This window comes from Parasteatoda tepidariorum, chromosome 10 (genome assembly GCF_043381705.1).
Source record: "Parasteatoda tepidariorum isolate YZ-2023 chromosome 10, CAS_Ptep_4.0, whole genome shotgun sequence".
In the NCBI taxonomy this organism is placed as follows: domain Eukaryota; kingdom Metazoa; phylum Arthropoda; class Arachnida; order Araneae; family Theridiidae; genus Parasteatoda; species Parasteatoda tepidariorum.
In genome coordinates, this window is record NC_092213.1 from 20,090,259 (window position 1) to 20,113,291 (window position 23,033).

Here is a 23,033-nt window from a genome sequence, read left to right on the forward strand (position 1 = left end):
ATAATGGTTTTTTTCTTAACTTGCAACAGAGTATAGCTATTAATTACATCAAATTTTATTAAATATAAATATTACTATCATATTTTTATATTTAGCACTAAATACTTCACTTTTTTTAATACTTGGTTATATTCAGGTCAGCTAGCTATATTAGCTATATTTCTGGTTACTAGCTATATTATTATTATTATTATATTATTAGCTAAATCGAATGCAAAACACGCTATAAATATAACTTAAATCTTTCTAAGACTATCCGATAAAACTTCACATTTTTATTATTTAACAGAAATATAGCTACTAAATATAGTTAGTCAATAAAAGTGGTTTAAATTAAAATATTTAACAATTAAAAATAAGCATTATCACAATTTTTATATGAACTTAGATAAAACATCCTACTCTTTTTAGGGAAAATGCATCAGTATGCAAAAAAAAAACTTTTCACAATATGCATTTTTATTTATTAATTAGTTAAATTAATTTATTATTAAGTCATTTATCAATAATTCATTTACTATTTCTTCATTATTTACCTATTTATTGTTATAAATAAATAATTTATTTTGACCTGGCAAACTTCAGTGCCCAACAACACATCATTGCGTTCAATTGCCGGTTTAATTTATCATTAAATAATTACTTTTATATTTTTAATTATCCAAAGGAATAAATATATATATGACGTTTTCCTAAATTGCATTTTTCGTCATTCTTCGTAATGCTAAGCATTATTTGCACACGGCATACTTTCTCCAATTAAATAACAAAGCATTGAAATTAAAAGAGCGAAATTTCTCCTCCCTCTCTAGCCTCTAGATTGATACTAGTTACAGCAAAAGTAGGTCAGCAGTGTATCATTTTATATAAGACAGGCCAAAGAACTCTTCATCAGTTCGGTAAGGAAAGGTATATAGCGTAAGCAAACACGTACAGGTGGGTTGGTGGTGCAAAGGTCACCAGGAAAAGGAATTAGGGGGAGGGGCTCGAGAAAAGAAGAAGAGTTCTAATAAAGTAAGAAACTCGTTAAGGCTCGTTTACGTTTGTTCTAATCCTAGTAACCTTAGCAATGAACCCGATTTTGCGACATTTCTTCATTAAGGGCTTTTATTTCTCTTTTGTTTTACATAAACGCCTACAAAGTACCTGACATAAGCATTCCACAGGTGCATGTGATGTGATGCGATGCATGTCGTTTTATTTGAGAGATGACATCATATGCTTTGACACACATTTCACATAATGTCAATCCCAGTAGAATATGATGATGTTATGGAATTAAAATACACGCAAAACTGCAAATGTCTGACTTAACTTAGAATTTTTATTTACTTTCTGTTTTAAGCTGTTTTATAAGGATTTTTCTTCCTTAATACATGATGCTTTTTAAAAAATAAATTAGGTAAACAGATAATTTGATTATCATTAAATAAGCCAATAATTTTGAGTTAATAAAATTGTTATAGAGATAAAGCAAAAATAAAAGCATTTATTTCCTTTCTACCATCGTGGGCTATCATGAAACATAAAATGTATTTTTTTATGTAAAATAAACTCAGCAGTAGAGAAAGAAAACTACTTTTATAGTTATTATTTATCATTATTTATTAATATTTCCACAATTCTTTTAATCTTGTTAATTTTTCCAATTATTAGCTTATTATATTTATATAGTTTTAATTAAATCAAATTAAAACTTATAATTCTTTTAATTAAACAAAATATCAGTTATATTTTTTTTCCTCAAATTTTTTTATGAAAAAATATTTAACAACTTACGTATACTCTTTAGAAAACAAACTAGATGAATGGTTGTGGATAAAATTGAGAAGATGTATTTATGTCCAGCAATCTACGAATACAAAAGCTATTTAATAATCATTTTTCGATGTCATTTTCCTGTCTTTCCTTAGTGAAACAAATTTCAATATTCAATATTTGGTAAATTTAACGCGGCCTTTCCCCCAGGCCGCATAAAGGTTCACTATTAAAAAAAACTGCTATAAGCTCATTTACTGGCATCTGAAACGAGAACTGCCAACTCAAATCGGATTTCCCAGAAAGGTCTCATTTAAGCTGCAAAATCTACAAAATTCTGCAAATTCTCTTTTCTCATTACTTCAAATACCAAGAAAAGAAGAAGGGCTATCCTTAGTAAGGTTGAATATACAAAAAAGAGTCAGTTTCAGTCCGTGGCTTAAGACTACTATCATTCAAACTTATCATAATATTGATGCTATTGTTTTCCTGGGATAGATAAATGGTATGCAACATCACATATTTTAAGTCAGATAAAAAATAAGGTGGTTGTTTTGGCTATCATCCGAAGAGGCTTTATTCCTATGTGAAATTTTTCCACTGTTTTATTTATTCAATGATTTTTTTTCCTGCCCAGTGGGAGCAGTTGTGAGTTACCCCTTGTAAATATGTTTATAGATATACACTTTCATAACATACATGTTTGATTTTCATTGGTTTTATTTGTTTGGTTTTATTGGTTTTATTATTGCAAAAAGTCATTGTTGCTTTGTTTATTTGGGACACACTGTGTGTTGCGCAAAAAGGAATTTTACACATAGGTAAACTTATGATGTTTAGGATAAAATATAATAATAAATTTCGTTTAATTTCCTTCTAAAAAAAAGGTCTTTATTATATTTAAAATATTTGCACTACCTCAACTTGCTTAGAATTTGAAATAAATATTAACGGAGAAAAACTTAAATAACTGGAATATTATGCATTTATATTTTCCATCAGAGCAAGTGATAAAATTAGTTTTCTAAATTTAGTACAAAAAATAACTTATCTCTGAAAGAAATTAATTTATTTTTATTAAATATTCCAAAATAATCGTATTTTACCTTATTAATATTATTAATAGTTGTTGTTGTTGTTGTCGTGTCTATGCATACGGTGCTAGTGCAAAGATTAGAGTCCTCCAAAAGTCTTGATAACAAGATTTGCAAGTCTTAATAGTATTATAAAGAACTATCGACGTACACTGAATTGCTAAATTATTCAAAAAATTTTAGATCTAAGTGTATATTTAATTTTAAGAATTTCGAATTGACTAATTCGTAAAATATTAACCATAATTTTTTTAAACGTTTTTTTAAATGTTTTTTACATGCAAACATTAATTTTTCTCACATTTGTGATGTACACAGTCATTAACATATCAACATTTTTTATGCATTTCTCAAATATTCAAGCATTATTACTTTTTAACTCATATGGTTAAACAATAAGTGCTTTAACGCACATTATTCCATCCATAAACTGATAGTGAACATCGATAAATGAAGTCATGTATAATTCAACACCTAATATGCTACATATCTTTTAGTTAGTAATTTGTTATTTTATGGATATACCAATTTTTTAAACTTTTTTGTACTTTTATTTTCATTAAAGTTGTTCTTACTCATAATAATAGTAAAAAACACAAAATGATATTTTAATAGATATCAAATGATGTATGATAAATTAGATCTTATATATCGATAGCAATATGTGTCTGTTTTCAGACGGCATGTAAAATATTTAATTTCATTTGAAGAAAATGGAGAAAAAAAATTTTAATATTTTTAAAGACAAAAAAACAATATGTGAACTTAAAAAATGCAGGCAATATGAATTTATAAAGTAATATAGCTTATATTAATTTGTAATTTACGAATAGGACAAAAATAAGAAGAAAAATAAGAAAATGTGTATAATATTATATAATATCATAATAAGAAAAATATTTTACGAAGAAACGTATTATAATAAGATAAGCTGTAATATTATAATAAGAAAAAAAAAGGGAAAAATCTAAAAAATGAGAAAGAATCTATTTATTTACAAATCATTGATAACGATATCATTAGTGGATATCATTAGAAGTATCATTAGCCTTAGTGAATAGTATCATTTAGGAGGTTAAAATTGTCAACAAAAAAAAGGAGAGAAAGAAACAGCGATAAACGTACTTAACTCTTAAATAAGAAATACAAGAAATCATTGACTTAAAATGCTCTTAATTGAATAATAAACCGCAAAAATTATTTATCAGGTATAGAAAACAGCACACGGGAACAAAGCTGTGTGTTTTTCATTCCTTCCCTAAAGATAATGCTTACAAAACAATAAATTTTCTANTTTTTTTTTTTTTTTTTTTTTTTTTTTTTTTTTGACGGGCTTTCCCTGTAAAAGCACGTTGGTGGTCCACGTGTGGCATCAATGTGAATGTCCCCTGTGACGTAGTGAAGATGTTACTCGTCAGGTTTAACCTAGAATTATCCTGAGAGAAACTCCTTTTCAGACTCTATTTTTAGATCATAAAGCGAGATGTTATAACCTGGAGGGATCAGTCTGTGCAGAAATTTCACTTTAGTTTCACTAAGTTAGGCAAGATCTAAGGAAAATTAATCAGTCTCTCTTTGAGATGGCGGGAAAAGATTATATTTTTTCACGAAAGAATCGGCGTTATTTTTCACGCATCACTGCAAAAGCTAAGGATTTTTAAGGGCTTTTTAATTTATACCTCCTTATATACCACTTAAAATGATTTAGGGATATATTTAGGGAAACGAAAATTTGAAAAAAAGGGTCTATTATTCAGAATCTCTCCAAAAAAACAACAAAAAAACTTCATCATATGATATCTAATAAGTTGTTATTTATTAATTTGAATATCATTTCACACGAATTAAATGTATGTTACTGTCTTATATGATCATTTTATCAATGATTATCATGAATATCATTCAATGATTGCTTAACTTATATATTGATGTTTCAAAAGTAATAGTAACATGTTGATTCGAAAGTATTTTTCATCTAAGTTCTCGATTTTAAAATATGGAATTAATTTGGATAAAAATGCATGTTCTTTTTCAATAAAATATCTATGATATGTAAAGTAAAATATCATGTTATATATTAATGCTAAAATAATAATTTAAAAAGTATATCAGTCAAAAAATAAGTTCGAACTTAAATAGAATGCAAAGAAACTGCTTAATAAGATTTGTTAAAACTTCTCAGTCTTAATGATATTTTCTTGCATAAACTAGAAATAAATCTGGAAGCACCATAAATTTATTAAGATCAATTCTAAACGCATAATTTCTTTCACTGGCAGCCCATTTAAAATATAGAACGATAAATAAAACCCAAATATAGATACAGCACTAATAAAAGGTAAAACTGTCTATATCTATTCAACAATTTATCGCCAATCCTGAATATATCTGTAATAAATGTGAAGCTCTTAAGTATAAACGTTGATAAAATTCGCATTAATTAAATATTTTTTCTATTTCTATTTTTATTTAGAAACATCAAGTTTAATTTTTTTTTGTTCATACATTGTTCCAAAAAATACTGTTTTTACTGCTAATTACCTCAAGCAAAAGCGGCAAGCGCCAATTTTTAAAGCAATTAAGATATCTGATAAATATTATTGTTGACCATATTTTGTTTAAATTCTTTATTATTTTGCCCAATACACTGTTGGTGTCTAATTATTGCAAACAATACTCATTTCATACATATATGAAAAAAATGTAGCACAAAATCCGGAAAACTAAATATCTTACAAAATATTTTCTATAAAATACAATATCGAATAATAAAGGCATTCAGTCGCGTCAAGAATTGCATCATTGCAGATTTGAAAACTGGCATTACTTTAAAGGAAATCATCGACATTTATCATAAATCAACTATCAATTTTAAGAAGTAGCGTGAAGGAAGAATCTGTGATTTTTTTCATGATATCTTGACAATCAAAATAAATTTTATTACACTGTGCTTGAAACAAATGATATTCCGAGATATTTTTTCCCTTATAAAATTGATTTTTCTGTATTACATTATTTATTAAATGAAAAGATGTTCAGAGCGTAAAAAAAATAAACCGACCACCCTCAATAACTATTGATCTAATGATCCGATATTCACGTTCGACGACTCAATCTTAAAAATTTGAGGGGGTGTCCCCAAATATATATGCTAATTAATTAGTGCAGACGATATTTTAAGTTACGAAATTAGACACAAAAACGTACTTTCTCTGAAGAAGCATGCCCTTTTTTCGACTGATTTGGAATCCTTACCTTCAAGATAGTGGGGGTAGCCGCAAACTGGGAAATATGGTTCCAATAGTTTGTTCAAGAGAGTGGTAGAACGCTTTGAGTCCTTAGTTTTAATTTTGTTTATCTCATGAACATTTTAAAAGAATTGAAAAAAATTTGAGCGCAATTATAAAATTCATTTATCTAAAGACAATTTCATAAAAAAAATAACTCTAAGTAAATATTTATTATTGTAAATGATTTTTTTTTTTTTTTGATAATAGTCAAAAATATTTTGAATTGTTAAAGTATTCATTTATTTACATCATTTTAAAAGAGGTAATTTTACATGGCAAAATGCGAAATTTGAGCTAACCAGGTCAAACAGTTCTTGAGAAATCAAATTTTTTAAAAAAATGCCTTATTGACCATATTTCCTAGATTGCGGCTACCCCTTATATTTTGTAGGTCAGAAATCAGGATTCATCATTAAAAAAAAAATTATGTTTTTTTTTTGAGAAAGTACGTTTTTGTGACAAATTTCGTAGCTAAAATATTGTCTGCACGGATTTTACAAGATTTTTAATTTTGTAATATCATGTGTTTTATATATTTTGCATACGTAAAGATTTTTATTTTATAATATTAAAAATATTAGTCGATGAGATATCCTGGTTTAACATTTCATTAAAATTTTTTATTCTACTTCAAACGCATATAATACAAAAGTGTGTAAATTTATTAAAATAGTGCTTCTGAAAAAGGTCCTTATTCATAAATGTAGTAAACACTTGCAATGAAAAAGTTTATTTTTCTTGGTTCTTATTACTCTAATAGTATTTTTGAAACAATTGAAAGTCAACTATTTCGATGATTTTATAAGCATTTTTTTATCTATTTTAACCCCAATAAAATTGCGTCACTTTACAACATTTATGAAATTAAAGAGACAATCACGCCATGTATGCATGGAACAACTATTTCCAAGACAAAAACATTTTCGTTCGAAATGATGATTTTTTATGAAAATAATAAATATTATTATTACAATATTTGATGACTTATAACTATGAAATAATATTGAATAAAGATAATAACATTTTTAATGTGTTTTAAATACAAACTTTGTGAAGAAACCACTGAAAGAATTTGGAAAGTATATAAAAACAATAATTTGCGAATATAATTTATGAAAGAAACAAGTACTGCAAATGGAAAAACTTCGTTTCAACATTCCTACTCATCAAGTGTGAAGTTATTCTTTCAAAAAATAAGGAACTTTCTCAAGAAAATGTTGCGTGCAAAGTTATGTCACTTTTATTTTCACGTGAAGTAGTAAAATTATTTCATAAGATATTATAAAAAAAATTATGTGTTGATACGGAAATAAGTTATGAGTTGTTAGAGTTAAGAATATTTTAGAGCGAACTTTTCCGCTTGTGAATGTTAGAAGTAACAATTTATTTCACGAAATTTCTCTACTCACACCGCTTGGATTGAGCCGATTCGCGTGCAAACTCAAGGTAACACTAATACTGATTATGAAATCATCGAGAAGATTAAAACAGAAAAATATGAATAAATTATAATTGAATGTAAAAAAATTTCCTTTTTCACTCAAAAATATTCTATAAGATTCTATATTTTAATGAAACGACAAAAGCATTCTTAATACATTACAAAAATATTTATTAAACAGGTGCAAATTATTTATAGCAGTAAAAAAAATTTCTGCATTGAGAAAAGAAGTACGGTCAAAACTGCCAGAATATGATGAAATCTACTGTATTTCTGACTCTAAGTAAACACTGAAAAATTCGGTAATTTTTCCTAAAGCGCTTTGGTAAAGATTTTTTTTAAATTAATAGTGAAATATCAATTTATAATTAGTTTCTAAAATTAGCAAATGTGGCAAAATTTAGTAATTTGTCATAATACCTTAGGAGATAGCATAATCGGTTCAGATTTTTTTTCCAGTTTGGCATTTTTTTCTAATTCTGTGGTAATAAGAAACCTAAATTTTGAAAAAATATTTCCGGTAAGCCTTTACATTTATGGGCTGTAAAATTACTAAATAAATGGTTTAAATACTATATATTTTGGTTTCAGTACCAGAATTATGTTGTTGTTGTTTCTACAAGAATTGTCATTACCCTACGGCAGAATGATAATTTTACCAGAATTTTTTTCTGCGTCTGTGATTTCCATTTATTTCTTAGAAAAGTGCTTACAACGGTGTAAAAATAGGATATATCTGAAAATAATTTCGTAAGTTTAATAAATATCATAAAGTAAATAAGCAGGTAAAAATGTAATCGACATTCAAAAATAAATTTTAATTTATTTTTCGAGTTTAATTATTTTCTTTCCGTGTTGTCCAGCTTCTCTTTTTTTAGAAATGACTCTAAAAAAGTATCACAAAATGTCATAAATTATTTTGCAACATAAATTTGATATAAATATTTATTTTTTAAATTTTTTTAATAGCAGCACGCATTCGTGTGGTGTGCTTAATTATGCAGTTATTTTGAGGTAGAACTTAAATTTGCTTCAATCAATATTTAATAAATTTATTTTTTTTCATTAAAAAAGAGCTACGGTAATTTTAAAATTTGTTTTTTTTATAGTTTCATATTGCACTTACAAATGCCTGAATTTTTCATTTTTCTTAACAAAAGAAAAAGTTTTATGCAGGATGTTCTTTTAATTATTTTTTATTTTCCTTCGTGATTTTTGTATTAATATACAATTTGCTATTAAAGTATGAGAATTTGACACCAATGTGTAGAATAAAGTTTTAAATAGTTAAAAATAAATTAATTGTAATAGAAGGAATAAATAAATAAAAAATATTAAACTTCAAAAAAGTTAATAGTATGAGGAAAACATATTCTTAATTTATTATTTTAAAAATTGGCCCAATTTAATAACGGCATAAAGATAAATAAAACTCTTGAATTAATATTACTCTTTTGTATAACAAATTGAAGGTATATCAGACTTAGCGTGTAAATTGCTAATTATTTCCCATTTTAAGGTCTTTCTTTCCTTTTCTTTTTTTCAAAATATTAAATTCTTAATTATCCTTTTATGTCAACCCTTTCTTGAGGTTTGAATTTAAACTGCAACAGTAATTTGTAATAAATGCTTTAAAACAATAAAAAATTACTTCAAAACTCTTAGACAGGAAAAACGTCTTGATAATAAGCGCAATATTTTAATTTTAATCACAAAATTTTTTGTCCAACGCTTTACTAGAATCTCCCTATTTCAACCTCATTTTTCTGTTAAATAAATAAAAACCGTCATTCACAGTAATGAAAAGGCATAATAAGATCCACTCTCATATTCTATCTTTTGTATGGAATTTTTATAAATAGCTCATTTTCAACTTCCTTATCATCTAGAACAATAGAGCCTGTTTCTTGAATCACATTCAATTAGGAAAAAAACAAGAACTGAAACAAAGAATACTGCATTTCTGAAGATATCGTTTTCGCTATTTTCAGCTTTGCACGCTTTTGAAGGAGATAAGAATCTTGTAAGATATTAAAAGAAGCACAAAATCGATGTTTTTGTACCATTTTATTTGAAAATTGCATGAATTAAGAAGTCATAAACAGCACTTTATTTTTTTATTTTTTTCTGTATTGTTTTTTGCCATTAAAGTATGTTGAAGACACCTTTCATGCGAAATGTAAAATGTATTTTAAGAAAATGTGAAAAATCGGAAGTAATTTATTGATTAAGGAGGTTAAAATGGTAGAGGAATATTTCATATATTATTTTATTTCTTTAGAAAAAATGGTTAATTTTCAAAAAGATCATAAAATAAATAAAAATAAAGTAAGATAAATTCTCCTATGCTTTCATGCAAAGCGTACTTACAACAGCAATTAAATACAAATATAAAATAAGATATTAAAGAGTTTCTTGTGTTAATCAGGAGTGTCTTAATGGAATTTTCAGAATTCTATGTCCAAGAATATCAACGTGATATTTTTGTGAAAATTTTTTCCTGGCAAATAATTTGTCGTTCAAAAAAAAAACTCCTTTTTTAAAATGATTTCATTGAATAACTATTTTTATCCAACTATTTTTATAACGTTTCAAAAAGTATAGGTTTAAGTAGAAAACTAAAGTTAAGCTTACTTAAATTATTAACAGTAAGATTAGAAATGTTTCTAAGCATTATTATAGATACAATACAAATAGTTATTATAGATAAAAGTTTATTTTTAAAATTACCTGTTTGATTTCTTATTCTTTTATTTTCTTTCAATTCTTCTTGCTTTCATTAAAATTCATAAAAATCATATCAGGGAAAATATTTTGATCTAAGTTATTTTTTTATTTGATAAAACAGAAAGAAAGCTCTCTAGAAAAAACTTCGTTCAAAAAACTGGGAAAGAAAATTCTTCATTTAGGATCTGATAATGCTATGTTAAATTTAAAGTAATCGAGAAATTATAACAACAGAGTTCTCAGAATTCCCCCCCCCCTTTTTTTTTGGTACGTAACTTTATTTTGGGAAAAAAATATTACCAATAAAACTTCTATTCAATAAAAATGCTTTTTACAAATGTATCATGTGAATAAAATAACATGTAACTGAAAAGCTACCTGTTATTTTATGTATTAGCACCCATAGCAGTCATCTACAACTTATTAATGGATTTATTAATGGAATATAATGATTAAAAGAAATTCCGTAACCCCATAAGTCTATTCGCTTTTACTTCTTCACTTAAGAGAATCGAAGTTAAGGAGAGCATTCGTCCTCCGCTAATAGACCAAATAAACAACCTTGTTCAGACCATGTCACGATAGGACTCTTGAATGGATATGAATGAGGTTTAATTTATACGTTTTGGGGGAGTTCTATTTCCGTGATAAAGATTAATCTACATTATTTCACTTCCATTTACAATAAAAACATTGTTGATCAATTAGACTATCAGTAACATCTCATGTGAAATGTTTCATATGGCATTGAAATTATTTCTCATTAGTGAAATAGATTTTAATATTAAGGATTAGTGGATATTTGTTAAAACGAAATTGTAAAAATCAACAGAGAGAAAAAGCGCGATCAAAACTACCAGAATATGATAAAATTTTCCATGTTTCTGGGTTTATTAAAGCACCAAAAAGCACTTTAATTTCTACCGTAACGCTTTGGTAATGATTTTTCTAAAATTAACAACAAAATATGGGTCTATAACGAGTGATAAACTTTCGTAAATGTAGCAAAATTTCGTAATTTTATCACGATATCTTAGAGTCTGACATAAAAATCATTTATTCGGTTAAATTTGCTTTTCAGTTTTGTATTACTTACTAAATGTGAGGTAATCATAATTTTGCAAATCAGAATTTCCGATAAAACATTACTATATGAACAGAAAAATGACCAAATGAACGATATTTTGGTTTCATTATCCAGAATTATGTTGCTATTTTACCTGATATGTCGTATCCATACAGTGCTTACCATAACTTTTATCTATGTGCAACATAAAAGACCAAACTAGGCTTTTCTAGAAATTAATCAAATTCTAAATAAATATCATCCCCTGTTAGATATCAAGTTGTAGATGTCCCTTGATGTTTGACGTACGCCCATGTCCCTCATTTCTTAACTCTCTCCAAAACTATCTCTTTCCTAATCTTTCGTTACTTCAGGATTTTCCATGCTGGCAATACTACAATTGAGCTTCAAGTTGTCTTCTTAATAGTTATTAGCTCCAGATGTAGACGTTATTTGTTTAAAATCTGAAAGGAAAATAACCGGAAATAAATTCCTGAGCAATCCTTAATATGTACCTTGTAGACGTAGTTGCCCCTTGATGTTTGACATACGTCCATGTCTCTCATTTCCTTAACGGGGATATGCTCTCTCCAATACTATCTCTGGTCTAGTCTTTTGCTACTTCATGATTTTCCAAGCTGGCAATACTACAATTGAGCTTCAAGTATGATTAGTTGTCTTCTTAATAATCATTAGTTCCAGGTGCAGACGTTATTTGTTTAAAATCTGAAAGGAAAATAACGGGAAAGAAATTCCAGAGCAATCAATTTTCTCAAGGTCCATCATGTTGTGTTGAAGACCTTGCTAGCCATCAACTCTAGGGAGGAGGTTCAATGTGAGTTTTGTGAAGAAGGTCTTCTTCAACTTGAGAAAAGGAAAGACTAATTAGCAAATATTTCCTTTCCTGCTTCTTCTTTTTTTGTTCTCTAGTCTTGATTCAAGGTGTTTCCCGGTTCGCGAAAAGATGGATCATTGTTTATATTATTGTGTGCCTAGGTTGAGTTTTAGTATAATAATTAAGCTAATGCTTTGTTTGACCTTTAAATTCTAAAACGAGTGTAATTTACTCACCGAAAAAAGGAAATGTTTGTTTACCAAACATTGATGAGAAATAAGTTATTTACTGAAACTTTGTGAATTGAATGCAAAATATCTTAATTCTTCATGAAGTAATAAAAATATTAAAAGATAAATTATGTATCGTAATTTTTGATAAGATATTTTTCTGAAATTATTATTTTGACCTTTCAGGATTATTTTTGCATATTTTTCATACAATCGTTAAAAATTCTTTTTTGAAAAACTAATTTTTTGAAAAACTAATTTTTGAAAAACTAATATTTAATAATATTTTTGAAAAACTAATGATTAATATTAATAACTGCTTGAAGTAAGTTATTTTAATGCTGAGGAAGTTTTTGTTTATTACATTTTTTTTCTTTTGTTAGTAAAATCGCTTACCTGATTAAAATTATGTACTAAATTCAATTAATTTTATGAATACATTTTGCTTAATTATATTTTAGGCTACGTATATGATATAAAATAATCAATAATATTTCATAGTAAATGAATAATATAAAATAATGAATAATATTAAATATTTTATAGTATGAGTATAAAAAGTCTAATAACTTAAATTATAAAAGTTATTTTAATTACTTGTGGCGTAAGTTGCACTAAATTTACAGAGAATGTGAAATAATTGAAATTAAATAAATTTACTAATGAAACTTAATAAATAATAACAATACTGTTCATATTTATGGACAACGAAATCAGTAAAAAACTCTCAAAAATTGTTTTAGTAATTATTTTTTATCTTTTTACTCGTAAATTTTAAAAGAAATTCAATTTTTTAATAAATTTTTTTAAACTTGCTTAGACAAACACAAAAATAATAATAAATTACTAATTTATTTCTGAAACAACATTACCTTACTCTGAACAAAATAAACTTAATATGTGGTTTAACTATTAAAACAATAGTTACACTAACCTAACACAACCCGTTAAAGATATAACTGTAGCAAAATAAACTTATGGAATATATAATTAAAGTATTATTCAAATTATTCTTTTATAATTTAAAATATTATTCGAAGAATATTTCCTAGCGAAAGTGTAATTAAAATAATAAAAGCATTACGAAATGAAATAACACATAGTTTTATGAACCTTTAGTTGTTTTCATTAAGCAGTAAAATCTAAAAAAAAATTATTTCAAATTACTAATGAACTTACTAAACCTCGTCATCCAAATGCATTTGAATTTATTTTAATTCATGGCTACTCTATTTAAAACTATCATATTCATTTTCAGTTCAGTTCAATTTCTAGAGAATTTGTTATTAAACATTTAACAATAACTTTTTTATTCTCGTTTGCATTTCATTTAAATATCCTACATCCATATGGGGAAAATCAATTTAATAATGCTGTATTTAAACAAGACTTGAATGTTTCATACTTATAATTTTTTTCCTCCAAAAAATAATCGAATATTTGTTCGATATTTTTTACTAGAAGAAAAAAATTCTGAAAGCATCTCACGGACAAGGTAGTCTTGACCCAAATAATGCAGAAATGAAGGAGATGGAAGGAGTAGGGAGGAATTACTTATTAATCAATACCAAGCGGCCAATTTACTAGTTTTGTTCGCGACTTCATTTCCGAAACACGTTTTTCGACATTTTAGAACACGAGGTTGTGCAAGCCATAGACAGCCCGGTCGAATATATAAACTGATACAATTTGTTTTTAAAGTTACTATTTTTAACAACTTTTGTAGCTGTGTTTACTCCCATTTCTTTTCCTTTTTTTTATAAATTATTTTTTGAATGAAATAATTAGAAATCAGCAGAGAAGTTCAGTGTGTAAGGATACTTATATTTAGAAATCAGTAGGGAAGTTCTGTTCAGTTCAGAAATCCGTTAAGATATTTGTCTCAAGTGTAAGGATACTTGAGACACATATAATCATTGTATGAAACATTGATAACTAAGTAGTCATAAAATAATAACAATAAATTGAAAATAATTATTTATAAAAACATACATTATGCTGTCCGAATCATTAAAATGGTGCTGATTCATTGGAATTTCTTTTTTATTTTCGGGATTTTTTTGTCATTTACATCGAAAAAGCTCAGTTTCAGCATTATTGATGTCCTTACTGACTCCCTTTAATAGTTTTTCGATATTATAATTAAAACTTATTTTTAAACATAAACTAAAAATAGGATGAAGAAAATACCTATGTAATTTTTGTTGAGACTTGTTTTATTGCCACGTTGAGGAGTAAGTGTATTTGGCATGCATTAAAATAATTTTAATATTTAAAGACGCTGTTTTAGATAAAAACCTTTCTCTTGAAAATAGTTATAGGAAGCACTAGTAGAGGTGTTGAGAGCTTTTCCAGAATATCTCTCACCAAACTTACATAAATAAAAATAAATTTGAGTTAAAACAAACTTTTACACCTAAATGTGTTCTCCCATTTCCAAAAGAGTAAAAATTAGTGTCACAATTGGTAAAGAATTTGCTATGCAAATCAGATGAAATCTTAACAAGTACTTTGAATGGGGCAAAACCCTCATTATTTCACAATCTTCAAATCCATCTGTACAAAACTTTCAACACGATTAGTGATCATTTTGATTTCATTGTTTGGCAACAGCTTGTTAGTTGACTTGGACGAACATTTTTAACTGATTTATTACTCTGAAAATAACTCAGATTAAACAAATTATTTTTATCATATTCTAAAGACATTTTCAAAGATGCTAATAGTTGAGTTTGAGTGGCAACCTCTTTCTCCATCGCTTTATTAGTTACAAACATGTTTACAGTAAAAAATTAACATTATTGTAAAAATCAGAAGGTAAGGCGAGTCGGTAGGGCATATACCAATAATGTTAAAACAGATCTTTTTCGATGTACCTTTTCTCAGTATCAAAACAAGATATGGCTTCCATTTTTTTCGCAGAATATTTAAATATAGATGTTTACACTGTTATAAGTTAGTACATATCTTTGGCTGAAAAGTTTTAAGAAAATATGACTGAACTTTAACCAAAACTTATAAACTGAAATTTTTTAATTTTTTAAAAACTTTAGTAGTTTTTGAGCAAAAATCTTTCATAACTCAAAAAGTATATCCCGTAATACGTTAAAAGATTATCACAGCATACAAGTGATATAATCTCAAATACCCGCAAAATATTTCAAAGCGATTTCATGAGCAGTTTTTTAGAAATGGTGCAACGAAAACGGTCAGTCTTAACATTATTGATCTATGCTCTATCAACTCCCCTTTAAATCTAAATTACAGAAAAAATAATTTAAGTAAACTTTAAAACAGGAAAAATAGATAGAAGGAAATTGTGAGGGAATTTCCATTAGCCATTCTGCAAACAGATTTTACATATTTTTTCAAGATTTTTAACGAGCACCAAGATTTGAATGATTACTGCTAAAGATGCTTCCTCCCTTGTTTTACTAATCACAAAAGAATGTGCATAAAAAGTCACGTGCAATTTTAATTACAAATTGAATAATCTTTTAAATATAGTAAAACTTAAAGCAGGAAGAAATTTTGTGGGGTTTTTTCCATTAGTCACTTCTTTTAAGAGGAAATGATTGAAACGCAAGGGCGTGCAATGAGGATTTTTGTTTGCTCGGATGGGTAGAGAGTGGTTTTGTCTCAAAAGTGAAATAATTAATTTTCCACTTGTTGACACACTGACTTATCGCTGAAATACTTTGAAAAGTAATTTATAGAAAAGGTTTTCAAAAGAAAACGCTTGCTGATACTTTAGTCTTTTTCTCGCATATATTTTTTTTAAAACTATTTTTATTAGCTGTAATTCGAGAACATAATCAGATTTTGATTACAATTGTGCTATAGATAGTAATAAAAAATTAGTAAATTACGCAGAGAAAAAAATTCTGATAAAGTTGCTGTAACATAAGATAATGACATATCTGGTAAAAAAATTTTTAAAAAAAAAACAAACAATGATTTTGGTTTTGGAAATCAAAATATACGGTATTTAAATTATTCATATGGAAACGGTTTGCTGAAAATCCTTTCTTTTTTAATTCTAACTCTTAATACCACACATTTAGTAGAAGATAAATAAAAACTGAAAAGTAAATTTCCCTGAATAAATGGTTTTTCTGCCCTGATTTAAAGAATCATGATAAAATTACCAAATTTTACCACATTTACCAAATTTTTTCGCTAATTACAAAAAACCTATTTTGTTGTTATTTTCACTAAAATCGTAACCAAAGTGCTATGGTAGAAATTACCGAGCTTTCGGCCATATTTAATATTTAGAACAATAAAAGCAATAAAATCAGTAGTTTCAGCAATAAAATTTTTTCGGTTTACGTATTATTTATTGAATTTCAACAGAATTTTCTTAAAAAAGCTTAGATACGAACATTAATGAACATGATACGAATGAATTAGATTAATTATAACTTGAAAATAAAATATTTTTGCGAACATGCAAAACGGCATTTCTTCAGTAGTTTTAAATAATTATTAATTTAAAATTTTTCTGGTATAAAAAAACCTGAAATTCTTAATTATTATTTCTTTCATTTAATGAAAGCTTGATAAATTCTTTACTTTAAATAATAATGAACATTTCATTTGTTAAGCGCTATTTCTTAGAAAACAGATATTTTTAGAAAATAATAATAATAAACTTTATTTTACTTACATACCTAGTATTACCGATTTATAAATATAATATTTATGATTTATAATTAAGCGATAAAGAATAATTTTACTTCTGGTACATTCTTAAACATAAATATGAAACTATTCCTATAATTGATAATTTATATAATAATGATATTATAATTTATTTTCAAGTAATCAACCATTTCGATTTACTCATTGTTATTGTTTCGTCACCTATGCAAAATCAGAATTTTTATCAAACTATGAAGAACATAACATGCATTTTGTAATAAAAAGACTGAAACAGCCCTTTTAGTGAACGTTATTCATTCAGAATTATATTTTTCTCAAATAACCTTCCTATAAAAAAAACTATCAAGTAAATTCCCGACATAGATGACAGAACAACAAATATAATAAAACGATTTTTTCAGAAAAAAAAATTAACAATGCAAAACTTGTATAACAGAGGTCCCTAATAAAACATGAAGGGTGTGTGAATTATAACACGGAACTATTGTGTTTATTCTCTTTTCATTTTTAACTTTTACGTGAGTTATAAAAAATAAATAAAATTCTTCTACGTAAAATGAAAGTTTTAATCCTGTTTTTTTGTTTTGTATTTATAGCAATATACATGGCTTAGTCATCGTATCATCGTTGTATAAATATAGGGCGAGTGTTACGATGTTCGAAGTCCGTGTCAATTCATGAGAACTAAATACTAACAAGAAAAATATGTGAGATTTTAATTCGTTCAAAGTATGGATTAGGATAATCAACAGTAATAAAAGAAAATAAATAATTGAAAATCTGCTTAAAAAAGTTAATTAAAAATATAATGAAGTAAAATGTAAATTAAAAATAAATATAATTTTCCGAGTTCTTATTCTAAGCGTAAATGATAAAGTGTGAAAGAAAAGTGGAGTTTCAGTTGAAAAAATTAAAAAATGTTAATTAAACATTAATATACACATTAAAATATACTCTAAAGCTGACTAATTTTTATCAATCTGAAAACTATTTGCAATTTCGTATAAATTTGATGTTATGCATAACATCTGTTACTGTGTATGACCGAATTGGTGACTGTTGACTTCCACGGTGAATGTTGACAATTAAATAGTCGCTTAGGTAAATGTCCGAAATATATACTAGGTGTAGTTAAGTGCAACAGCCCGGTATACAATTGCCCGGTATGCCCCGCATCAATGTTTCTTTAAGGTCAAATGCCACTGCCCAATATGCATTTAACCAGTACACCGAACACTAATGTTTCTCCTAATCCATCCTCAGCAAATATTAAAATATCGAATAAATATAATGATATCAACGAATAAATTAACATCAAATTGGATATAACAAATATTCAGGACATTCACCAAAGCGACTGTGTGATTGTTGACATTCACAGGTGAAAGTCGACATTCTCTTGATTTCAGTCATTCACGGTAACATATACACTCATCATCATCATATCTGGCTAGACAGCCCAGGGTGGGCCAGTGCCTTCCTTTGAATTCGAATCCACTTCTCTCTACTTTTGACACTTATTCGCCAGTTTTTTGCCTTTAGAGTAAGGAAATCAGTCTCAACTAAATCCAGAAAAAAAACATATACACTAACAGTGAGCAAAAATGGAGATAAAATAATATATGGTTCTAAGATGACATCTTGAAAAAAGTAATTTATTATTAATATAGTAATTAAAGTCGTAGTTATTTTAACTGGTCGAAAAATTTAATTTTTAACATTTAATAAAAATTAATTTTTTTGAATAGAATTATTTAACTAATTAATATCAGTTATAGAATATCAGATAAGCATATTGTGATGGCTGTAAGTGCTGGGGAAATTTTTAAAACATGCGCTTACTTAATTAATATTTTACTACCACTTAAATAACGTAGAGTATTAGAACTTTAGAGTTGGCAGCTCAGTAATTATATGACTGTTAATTAAGTATTAATACGACAGAAAAACTTCATGTGCATGACATTTTCAGATAAATAGTTAAAAAAATAGTTAAGAGTTAAGATATGATCGAAATCATTCAAATCTCCACCATTTCCAATCTATTATAAAATTTAATCATAAATGGGAAATAATTAAATTTAAATCTTAACCATTAACGTTCATGTAAATTAAAGTTTAAAAAAAGGTGCAATTTGCATAACTTTTTGTGCACACAAACTAAATAAAATGTACTACAAAGCAAAGAATTTCAATCTATTAATTCTCGTCGTTTGTAATTCTAAGATTACATTAAAACATTAGACAAACTAAGTTATGTCTAAGCATTGTTATAAAAATTTTAATTTATTTTTTCAATGGAAACTGTCTTAAAATAATCATCACCTAAATTAAATTGTCTGATGTTTTTGTCCCTCATATAAACTCAAAGATTGCGTTGATTTTCAAATAAAAAAATTCCTAACTGAGTTGGAGCTTTTTAAATATTTTGGTTCTTTTAGTTCAGATGAAAACAGCAGTTGTTTTATTCAAAAAAAAAATTTTTAATTATAGATAAAATATTATCTTAAATATCAATAATGTTTTTATTAAAGAAATGTGTGACTTATTCATATGTTGAAGACAAAAATATCAAACTAAATAAATGTTCATTTTTCAGATCTGATTTGGATGGACAACATGTTTTGCACTGGGAGAGAGTTCAGATTGGACAGGTGTAGATTTGATGGTTGGGGTGTACATGATTGCAATCACGCTGAGTCTGCTGGAGTAGTATGCGATGGACAGAGAGCTAGAGCAATTTCCCAGGCATCCTCTCCAGAAGCTTCTCCAAATGCCATTCCAGCCGCCCCCGCACCACCTGCACCACCAGCATCAAAGACCAAAATCAGGGTAAAATAGAATAATTATCCTGTTTCCCCTCATTTTTCTATGTACGAATATCGTTACAAAGTTTAGGAAAAAATTTTATTATTTTTCAGAATCTTAGCAACTTAACTCATTGAATAGCGTTTGCCTCGTACCTCCATGCAATCTTTATGATTAGAAGAAAATGTCTGAGATACGCAGCTTAATAAGAAATAAATTTAAATTATTCTATTCTTTTGGTTTTATTATTATCTTTCGTGTATTATATAGTACTTATTAATTTAGTTTTTCACGAAAATTGTAGGGAATTTCTTAATATCTATATAAAAACTACAATTTTATATAAAGGGTCCTTAAAGCTTCTAAAAATATATGAAAATACGGCTTTTTGTGCTTTGAAGAAAGAGCTCCTCAATAAATTTTGACTCAGGGCCAGTAAAATTTTTATCTGGCCTTGAATATAATAGTTCATGGGCCTAGCATAGACACACATGAAGGATGTACCTGGTCTTTCCTCGAGAGCAGAGGTTATCGAAACGAAACGGAACAATGCTACTATTGGATGATATTCTTATTGTTTTTGGGGTATAAATCTTTAGTAAACGCATAATAAGCTAAAATAATTTTTATAACTCTCATGACCAGGAAAAAAGTACAGCTTAAAAATTCTCAATTTACCCACTAGAAAACAGATCTCGAGGATTTTCCACACAATCGAGGCACCCGGTCTTACCCCACCCTCTCCTATTTGTCTCTTTTCACAAATGCATTATCTTAATTTCAAAAAAATAACAGCTGTCCTAATATATTCCATTTTGTTTATCACATGAAATTGTTGAGAGCACTGATATGCAATAACAAAAATACCTGTACTTTTTTATTACTTGAGTTATACTGAATGTTATTATGATAAAACAAATGAAATTAATCATAAAATATTTGCTATAAAGCACTTGGTGGCTTGTAAGTCATTATTGTAAAGCTGACAGCAAATATTACAAGAGACATAAAACAATGTCAAACACGCAAATGTTTATGTGTTTTCTAAAACAAAAACTTTAAATGTCGTTTTTATGAGACTGCCATACATGGAACTTATGATATATGAAAATTCCACAATTTATTGAAATCCACTAATGGATGGAGTCATCTTCAAACTGATGGATACCAAGCTATCTGGGTGCCATCGATGGGTGACAAGATTACTGGCTCGCAATGCTGACTATTTTAACACCTTCATGCTAGTCTCAGAATTGTGGAGACTTAAACTCCGCTATCTCTTGACTAACATCTCGATGTTGCACGATTTTTTAGATGATGATGTAAACAAATAGAATAAATTATATGATTTTAATGTTTCATTAATTTTTTTAATTTTTAATTTTCTAGTTGGTGGTGGAAAAAGATCTGGCCATTAGACTAGTAGGTGGTAGGACAACAACAGAAGGACGTGTAGAGATTCGCATGCCCCAAGGTTGGGGACAAGTATGTGGAGACGGGTGGAGTATCATGGAAGCGAATGTAGTTTGTAATCAGCTTGGCTTGGGACATGCAAGATCCTCAGTTCAAGTAAGTGTCTAATTTTTAAAATAATTAAGTTCTTTAATACTTTACTTAGTACAATCATCTTCCGCCAATATATTAACTGTTTACTTATCAAAACGATGTACTCTACTTTTACGGTAGCTGAAAATATTTTGATATAACTTACTTAAAGAAAAGATCCAAAAAATTCTTAAGCTGACGGAATAATTAGGGAATTCGTTAAAAAAAACGCAAATTTAAAAACAAAAAAGGGTGTAGCTAAAGATTATTGAGATTGATAAGGTAATTGACAAAAAATGAAGACCTTAATAATATTGTATCCGAATGATCGGATTTTCACGTACTAGGATTCAATAGTCGGAGGGCATAACTTTAAATATGCTAATTAATGAAAACGCTATTTTAAGTTGCAAAATCAGACACAAAAACGTACTTAGCTGACTAATCATGCTTTTTTTTCGATGGATTTGGATACATGACACTCAAAATATAGGAGTGGGGTAAATTTGGTTCTAATAGTTAGGCGAACGGATAGTTTGGATTACTTAATGTTTACTTCCCTTTTTGCATACTTCGCCATCTTACAAAAAATGTCACCTCTTTAAAATTTTAAAAACTATTCATTTTACCATCGTAAATATTAGGTTTTATCATTTAAAGTTATGTAGATTAAATTAGTGCAAACATTTTTATACTTTGCAATTCAAAAATTTTTTGACTATAAGTAAAGTTATAACAAAAAAGTAATAAATAGCTTGAAAAATTTATTACTCAGAATTATGTTTAGATAAACAAGTTTAATTATAGCGTGCGAAAATTTCTTGATTCGATTCATTAGTTCCGAGGATATGGCGATGAAAAAGAAATCTTCGCTTTGGAAATTGAAAAGGATAAGGATGCTCTGACGAATTTTATATTATTATAACATGCGTGATTTATTTTTTCTAAAAAATATTCAGTACAGTTTTCAGTACTTGAAATACGAATATAGATAATTTAAAATAAATCTAAAAATTTTAAATGCTCTGTTTGGATTTTATTGATTATTTTATGAACCCTAATCTATGCTTTTTTTAAATATATTTAATGTAACTAGCTTCTTTAAATAAAAAGCACCACGTTTAGTTTCTTCGACTATGTTAACACGCTTACTTCTTTCGACGATATCAGACTTAAAATTGGTTTATATTTTTTTAATGTACCAAAAACAAATTAAATTTCACAATTGGAAATTTAAGATGAAAAAGAGTTGGCATTCTTTTCTCTGTTTTAAAACGTGATACCGGTGATACTCAAATGTTTTCTAAGTTACAGAGGTTAGTAAGTTAGTTACTAAGTAAGAAACAGTTATTTTGGAGACCTTTTGTAAAACACGATTTCGGAATTTAAAAAAAAAACTTTATATGACATTTCTTTTTAAATTTTAAAAATATTTTTCACTGTTTAACGCGTTTTGAATTTGATGAATGTTCAAAGAATTCATGCTTTATAACAACTTTCTTATCTAAAAAATAATATATTAAACTTTAATAAAGAGTATCAAATTTCTAAATTAAGTTTCTTAAAAATACTAT

General features: G+C 27.1%; 1 protein-coding gene across 1 annotated transcript in view; it reads left to right on the forward strand.

Annotated features, from left to right (window-relative positions):
* Nucleotides 1–23,033, forward strand: part of LOC107442561 (lysyl oxidase homolog 3A-like) — a 66,704-nt gene that overhangs the window by 20,379 nt on the left and 23,292 nt on the right. The window contains exons 2-3 of the mRNA XM_043041409.2: nucleotides 19,706–19,938; nucleotides 21,304–21,483. Of these exons, the coding sequence (XP_042897343.1) occupies nucleotides 19,706–19,938; nucleotides 21,304–21,483 (413 nt within the window). The remainder of the gene's footprint in view (nucleotides 1–19,705; nucleotides 19,939–21,303; nucleotides 21,484–23,033) is intronic.